The sequence below is a fragment of the Acipenser ruthenus genome, chromosome 12 (assembly GCF_902713425.1).
Source record: "Acipenser ruthenus chromosome 12, fAciRut3.2 maternal haplotype, whole genome shotgun sequence".
Classification (NCBI taxonomy): Eukaryota; Metazoa; Chordata; class Actinopteri; order Acipenseriformes; family Acipenseridae; genus Acipenser; species Acipenser ruthenus.
In genome coordinates, this window is record NC_081200.1 from 34,844,843 (window position 1) to 34,852,970 (window position 8,128).

General features: G+C 37.9%; 1 protein-coding gene across 2 annotated transcripts in view; it reads left to right on the plus strand.

Annotated features, from left to right (window-relative positions):
- LOC117417470 (ERI1 exoribonuclease 3-like) overlaps positions 1-5,903 on the plus strand; it is an 89,480-nt gene extending 83,577 nt beyond the window's left edge. For both annotated transcript variants that reach the window (XM_034029638.3, XM_059034931.1), the window contains exon 8: positions 5,734-5,903. In XM_034029638.3, the coding sequence (XP_033885529.2) occupies positions 5,734-5,822 (89 nt within the window). In that variant the 3' untranslated portion in view covers positions 5,823-5,903. The remainder of the gene's footprint in view (positions 1-5,733) is intronic.
- Positions 5,904-8,128: the final 2,225 nt, after the last annotated feature.

Below are 8,128 nucleotides of genomic sequence, written 5' to 3' on the forward strand. Positions count from 1 at the left end.
GGTTTCTCCACCGTGACTTGGATTATGGTCCCCAGCACTAGCCACCCAGAGGAATCCAACACTGCATTGTCACTGCCTAAAGCTCCACTCTCAATGAGCAGGTGTGGTTCCAAATGTAAAAGCTGTGGGGAAGCCAGTAACCGCACAAGTGTCTCTCTCCTACCTGAAGTGGAGGACTGGGTACACAAAACACCCCCACTCTGTGCGTTAGCGCAGAACTGAATGAGCTGCAGCCGCCTGTATGAAGCTGCTGTCTGATGAGGTGCGGACAGCTTGATTTAGTGGCCCTCCGTTGTTAATAGTCCCCTAAACAGAGATCACATGATGCCTTTTTTATATATATAAAAAAAAAAAAAAAAAAAAAGGAGCTGTTCGGTTATCTTTGAAATGTATGAAATCTATTTTTTCTTATGTCCCACGAGCCTGCCTGTATCGGCGTTATTAAATCAATAGGGGATGATTACATTGAAAAATCAATGCCAGGCTGTAATTGCATATTAAGAAGTTATTTTCTGTATTGATAATGATAGTACGCGTGTTTACATTTCAGATGATTAAAATCAATGTTATAAAGTGAGTTATGACAACAGCCCCTGACCAGACATCTTTATGGAGCACGTTTAATAGGATTGTTGATGCTTTGCAGGGATTGCCTTCATTTATCTAGAATAGTGAGGCAGGCCTGTGTGTTACTGCAGCTCTTGGGCTCTGCCTGCCTATTGCTTGCATTCAGACAGAACAGCCTTTCACAACCTGCCTGAACTTTTCAATGGGACTTAAATGCTTTGGTTGAAAAGTTAGATACATAGAGCTTTCCCAGTGAGGTCACTGGTTTCCATAACCAACACTCTGAGGCATGCATAGGCTCTATAGGGAAATGAACTGCATTAAAAGAAAAATGCAGCAAATTACATTCATTAGCTCGTTAGTACTTTTAACAGTCTTTATCAATCAAATGGATAACATTTCTCAAATTATTTTTTTTAATAGAAAACCGACCATTGTCCTATGTTCACCAGCTGAAATATTTTTTTTTGCAACCACTTTTGCTCGGCTGACATGCTGTTTGGGAATATATGCAGCTCTATATGTATCTCTTTAATACTGTACATAATAATACAGTTAATGTGTTAATGCGAGTTGTGGTATCTTTCCCTGTTCATGAGTTTAGTTCAGACGTGTGATTTCGGAAGTGGGGAGCAGGCTGTCTGCTGGCTGCAGTAGCGTACTATTGTCTCCTTTTTATGAGAAATTATATATTATAGATCCAGTCAATGAGTAATTACCTGATTTTTTTATTTATTTTGGATTCAAGGATTTATTTTCTGGTAAAACTTGTAACCGACCTTTTTAGAAAGTTATAGTTTTTGATATTGCATCGTGAGTAGTGATTTTCACAAGATTTGTTGTATTTATTTATTTTAAATTTGGAATCGCCAGTTGTATTTTACCCCATTTTCTCCCCAATTTGAAATGCCCAATTCGTAAGTCTGGCTCACCACTGCAACTCCCGCGCTGACTCGGAAGATGAAGATGAACACACGCGTCCTCCGAAACGTGTGCCGTCAGCCGTCCGCTTCTTTTCACTCTGCAGGCCCGCCATGCAGCTACCTTCAGAGCTACAGCGTCGGAGGACCACACAGCTCTGGGCCACTTTCAGGCAGGCCGAGGACACCCTGGCCAACCTAAGCGCTCTGCCAATTGTGCGCCACCCCCTGGGAACTCCTGTCCCGATCTCATCATCTCCCCCTGTGTGCTTGCAGAGTTTCAGTAGACTTCCTAATAAGAGAACATACCCTTGCAAGGAGCATGGGCTTTGGGGAGCACGTTTCAATCCATTGACAGTTATTGGGGACATAACCTCGTCCATTAGCTAAAATGTACTAAAATAACTTCCCTCTTGTACCTGCTTGGGGGTGGTTGGAGCTGGTTCTCTGGGACACAGGCTTTCGGAATTCCTCTAACCTCCCCGCACAGCGCCAGTGGGTTCCAGGCGACTCGGAAAGCTGGAAGTTTAATTAAAAGTTTTTCCTTCTAGGTGACCTATTTTTTTCAGCCAGAAAAGAGAGAAGCAGTTTTAAAGACAGTCCTGATTACCGGCAAGGAAATAAAAAGCAGCATGATCTTTAGAAGAATGGGGAGTAGATTCCTGCAGCAGAGTTGGGCTTGTTTTCATGTGGAAATGAGCCCCAGCTCACTATTCTTCTTCATTAGGTTATTATAGCAGAGCTGCTACAGAGGACCAGCACTCCAGTGATTCATTCTGCCTGCAGAGTACCAGGGGGCCTTGTTGCTGTTTAATAGGAATAGGAGCTGTGGACTCAATAGAGACTTACACAGAACTAAATTACTGTACTTAACTGCCCAGGACAGAGAAAAAACAAATGCAAAGATTGTAATGTAGAAGATCAGATCAAAATTAAGTATGCCTAAGTAGAAATTATAGCAAACCTTTCATAGCTTTAATTTGGTTTTCTTAGGTAGATATTTGTGGTGTTTTTTTTTTTTTTGTGCAAATGGATGTATGTCGATAACAACAGCTTTTGCTTTGTTAATAAAATTAAATTGAACAACTGACAATAATAATTGCTTACTTTAGGTGTCATTTAGTAGTTTAATTCAGGCTCAGTAAGATATTTGCTTTTTAGAACTATTAATGGCATACGATCAATCATTTATAACAGTTGCTAGTTCATATTACTCGTGCTTTATTAATGATTAATACATTCCGTAATGTTTATTAATAAATCTTAAACATCTCAGGGTTCTAAAGCTAAATTATTTCCCTTAAATTGATGGCCGGCTCCTGCAAAGAAAAGCATGTCAGACACGAGTCACCCTTGCAGATTTCAATAGGAAATGCGAATAAAAATGTGTTCATTTTCAAGTGAAACTGTTCATAAACATTACGTATACGGGGTTAAGAAGACCGTTCGATTTATTCAGTTAAAACTGGGCTTCTCAAACTCGGTCCTGGGGACCCCCTGTGTCTGCTGGTTTTCATTCCAACCAAGCTCTCAATTACTTAACTAGACCCTTAATTGAACTAATAATTTGCTTAATTAGACCTTTTTACTTGTTTGCAGCTCTTAAACAGTTCAAGTTACTTGTCAAATGTTATAGCTAACTTGAAATATGTAACTGTTTAAGAGCTGAAAACAAGTAAAAAAGTATAATTAAGCAAATTATCAGTTCAATTAAGGGTCTAGTTAAGTAACTGAGAGCTTGGTTGGAATGAAAACCAGCAGACACAGGGGGTCCCCAGGACCGAGTTTGAGGAGCCCTGAGTTAAAAGAATAATAATATGAAACCCACTTTCTACTGTAACTGCCCAATTTAGATAATGGAGACTAGCTACTGTAATAGAGCAGTCATGGGGGACTACAGCTCAGCACCTTCGAGTACAACATAAATTAACTGTTTTAAGCAGGGAACCCTTCAGTTGTATATGCAAAAAAGCTGTCGGTTGTACCAATAAAATACACGTTTGCTTGATAATTCCCTACCTTTTTAACTGTAATTCCAAAGGAGCGGTCAGTCGTTAGTTGTACTGTTAACATAACAATTCAAGCTGTAATATTAACATTTTAATACTACATAGTAGTCATTTTTCGTCTCCTTTTTTTAACCATGAAATGTAAATGTGGAACACCCATGGGGTAAATAGCAGACATTAGCTTCTTAGGCCTTATCACTGATTTCAGGTTGTTTGGAGTACAAGTAGCCACTGGAAATGTTAGTAACATTTTAAATAATGACCGCAGTTTTATATGGCTATGGAATATGATAGCAATAACTTATGAATATCTGTTTTAAATATATTATATTATATATGTGTGAGTTAGGTAACTTTGAAATAAGTTTCATTAAAAGAAAATAACTTTTGAATACAGCTGTTTCACTGGAATTTATTATTATTATTATTATTTATTTGTTTATTTATTTATTTCTTAGCAGACACCCTTATCCAGGGTGATTTACAGTCGTAAACAAAAATACATTTCAAGAATCACAATACAAGTATTAATACAATTAAGAGCAAGATAAAATACAATGACTTCGGTTCTAGCAAGTACAAATATATGACAAAATACAATTCAATAATGGAGCAGATAACAGTGTCAGTAATAGTTACATCAGGATACAATTAAATACAAAATACTACAGATTAAATAACACTTGACAAATTACAGTACTCTAAAGTGCGATCAGATTAGGAATGGACAACTGGACATTTCAGTACCCGGGCTAAGAATTAAATGCCATCTAAGGGAAGTGTGAAAGAAAGAGTTCCACAAAGCACGCAGCAAGCATGTCTCCAGCTACCCCCAGCTGTGATTGAACTAAGGAGGAATCCATACTATTTAGCAGAAAGATCGAAAGCCCCTCTGTATCACTTAGTACCTGTCTCCTTCTACCTCCCAGCAGAGACATCCTGTCTTAACTTTATCTCCGTTTAATCAAACCGCCGCTCCAGCAACCCGCATCCGTCGCCGGGCGTCTCCCAGACAGTGAATTATGGCTACAATTAGCCCGGATACAGTTCAATTATGATAAACAGCATTCACACCCTTTAAACCATGATTAAAAGGCCTCCCTCCCCTGCCTTTGATAGAGAGAACTAATTTCACATTATTATCGCCACCTCTTGATTATAAAACGCTCTACCATTTTTCCCCTTTTTTTCTTTATACAGTAGCTGTAGATAGATGTTGGGGCATCTTTATCATTTACACATCAGTAGCAATGCAATGCTCCCCTGGCCGGCCCATTTATTTTGACTTTCTTTTTTTTATTAATACCTAAGCAGTAATTTTTTTTTTTATCCTGTCTGCATGCAGCCCTCCTCACTTCTCAAATGATAACCCTAAAAGTGTGGTACAAAGAGTCCACCCCCAAAAAACTGTGTATGGGCAAAGTCACCCTTATGGTAACAGGTTGATAAATGGGTGTGCTGTAATGAAATGGAGACATCAAGGAGCATGAAAAGAAAGAGAGAGGGGGGGGTTAGTAATCCGACAAGAACGAAGCTGTCCGCAGAACAGGCGAGAAGAGAGAGAGAGAGAGAGAGATAAACAGAGTGAAAGTGAGAGAGGAATAAGAAGGATCGCCTTTCGCATGTGTTCCGTCAAGGGAGAAATTACACATTTACTAAGGTTTTTTCTTAAGACGACGGCCCTCATAGATCAAAAACATTGGATTTACGAGCCAATTTTCAACATGAAATATAGACACCGGGAATCAATTTTACCTGTGTTCAGCTTTTTTTTTTTTTTTTACAGAACAGAGCTTTTATAGGCTGCATTGTCCCTTTTCTTACAAAGGCCAATTTTCTGTCTCTCTTTCATTTTAGAGCCACAGCGTGCTATAGCAATTGAAACACTTATAGGTTTGATTACTTTGATGCCTACTTCCAATGTTTATAAAAGTATTTACTACTTTCCTAATCATTACATAGTTAAAGGTTTCAGTGTCTTAATGTTTCTGAAATGTGCTGCTGGCACACTTTCCTAACAGTCTCCCTCTGCTCCACCTTAAGCTAACAAGAAAGGGTGTGACCTGAAAAAAAGTTATATGTTAATATCACAATGATTCAATGTCACCATTGTGAAGAAACGATTTAAACAAACCTTTAAAAAGTAAAAATAGAAAAATCACATTTGTGACTAAAATCACTAACGAAGGACACTGGGATTGGATTGTACTTTTCAGCCACTCTCTTTTTCTCGACAGATGATTGCCGAAACATCGCTAACATCATGAGGGAGATGGCCCGTCGAGGCTTTGTTTTCAAGCAGACTTCACCCAGGATTGAGACCTAAAGGAATCCGGAGAAGATGACTCAATTTACAATTGTTGTTAGAATGATGTTAAAAAATAAAATAAAATAAATAAAACATAAATGTGTTTCATTTTTTAGGGCAAGTTTTATTTTTATGTATTTAATGTTAAAGTGGGATGAAAAAGAAGTAAAATTCAAGTTAAAACTAAAGTCTTTTTTTCATTCTTTTAACTTTTTTTACTGCCAACTATCAGCTTTTGTGTAAAGTCGTCACAGTCACATTGAAGGTACAGTATTTATGTTTTAAAAGAGATACCTCACTCAGTCGTACCAAGTATGAGAATGAGGAGGACTTGTACCAAGTCTGAGAAAGTAGGAGCCATGCCTTTTGTATTTGTTAGTCTCGGATTCTAGCGACACACACTTTTCTCCCTGGCTCAAGGGGAAGACAGAACTGAAGTTGGTACAAACTCAAGTCAACTGGCATCACCCTTTTTACTTACTACTTGACTTCCTTGAAAATCTTCTACACAGACACAGCACAACACATCAAACCCAAAACACAGAACTCTGGTTAGTAAGCCCTGCTATTAGGAATGCATTAGAAAGGAATGGTTGCATTTGACTGACTGTGGATGCTACTGTCATTTAGCATCTTGCAGCTTTTTGTTCTGTGTGCGAGTGTTTTCATTGCGCAGTGCAGGAAAGTTTAACAGTGATATGAAGACAAGGCTGTAGCCTCTAAGACAGAAGAATAAGAGAACAGATTAATAAATAAAGAGAAGTGGGTACAGTGGACTTGAAGCCCCAGAGCTAGAGGTGTTCATAAAAGTCCAATTTGAGTTTCAGCACCTTCGTACACGTACAACATTAGCCACCTGGTGGCAATGTGTGCTATTTAAAAATAATCCTATTTGAAGTGCATGCATGTAAATAAATATTTACTCTGAAGACTGTTGAGAGGTAAAAGTATTATGGGCATACAAAAAATATATATATTTGATTTCTTTCAGGTCTGCTTTAGCATTTGGTTAACTGCTGGTGATTTTGTTTCAGTGAAGTGTAGGTAAACAAAAAATGAACAACCGTTAATCCTGTCACTCTTCATTTTCAGGTAAACGCACATTACAAAGAAGTAGAGAGAAAGGAAACAGAAAATCTTAATTACAAATATAGTGACAGTCTCCTTAATTGTGGCACCCGGGCGGTCTGCCTGCCTGTGTCAGCGACCGCTGGTAGCTTCAGAAGTGGCCATTTGATTTTAGAGTCCTCCTGCTCGTGCATGCATTTTTACTCAATATTTATCTCAACACTTATGGGCCCCTAATCAATAGGTATATTAATCATTTTGGGGAAAAAAAAAGTCTGACAAACCAATTATTAATCTGTCCTGTCAAGTCCAATACAGTAATGAATTTACTAAAAATTGTCTTAACTTCATCCATTCATTAACTGCTGATGGGTGGCAGACTTCACAATGTCAGTAGATTTTCTCAGTTATTGATGCCAGCGCTGGCAGCTAATTTAAAACCCGGCTCCTTTAGCACTGCTCTGCTGTGCGCTAATAAAATGGAGCTTGATAATCATTAAGGACTTGATGGTAGGAAAATAAGCTTTGCTATCTATATCCTTCTCGCTCTTAGTCTTGCTGCCTTTTCGTTTTAAATCTTCTTCAGGGGTTGATGGGTGAGGGGGGAAGCTTGAGCGTTTTCAGCACAAATTGGCCTGACTGTCCTTTATGAGAAATAACATGGAATAGAAAGAAATGCAATTGGTCTAAAATATTTAAGAAAAAATAAATAATTTGCCTCTGTTTAACAGTTTCTTAAGAAGGGGTTATTTTATTGATGGCTCAAGCAGCCAAATGCTACTAAATCTTACTTAGAGATGGCAATTTCTGTCCTATCCAAGAGACTGCTCCAAGAGGAAAATCTTTTTTTTTTGTTTTTCAGATGCTATATTTTTATTTATTTATTTATTTATTTATTTATTTTAAAGAGATGTATTTAAGAATTACACAGGATTGAATGAGCAACTTTTTTTCATGGTCTCTAAATGGGGTACATCTCTGTTTAGACTTTAATAAGATGAGGCACTGATTGGTACAAGTTTGCATGCAAGCCACATCATTTAAGCCTATTTATTGTATTGTGCTGTGCTTAAACCTTATTTCATCAGGTGGAGAAGATGGCATATTTTAGTAAAATATATGTATTTATCATATGCTTCACTTTCAGTACATTAGCAATTCATTGTACTGTATACCAGACACTTCATTAAATGAACTATAAAGACGTTTGATGATTGTGAATTGTACTGACCACTATGACACGAAGGGGGTTGGGT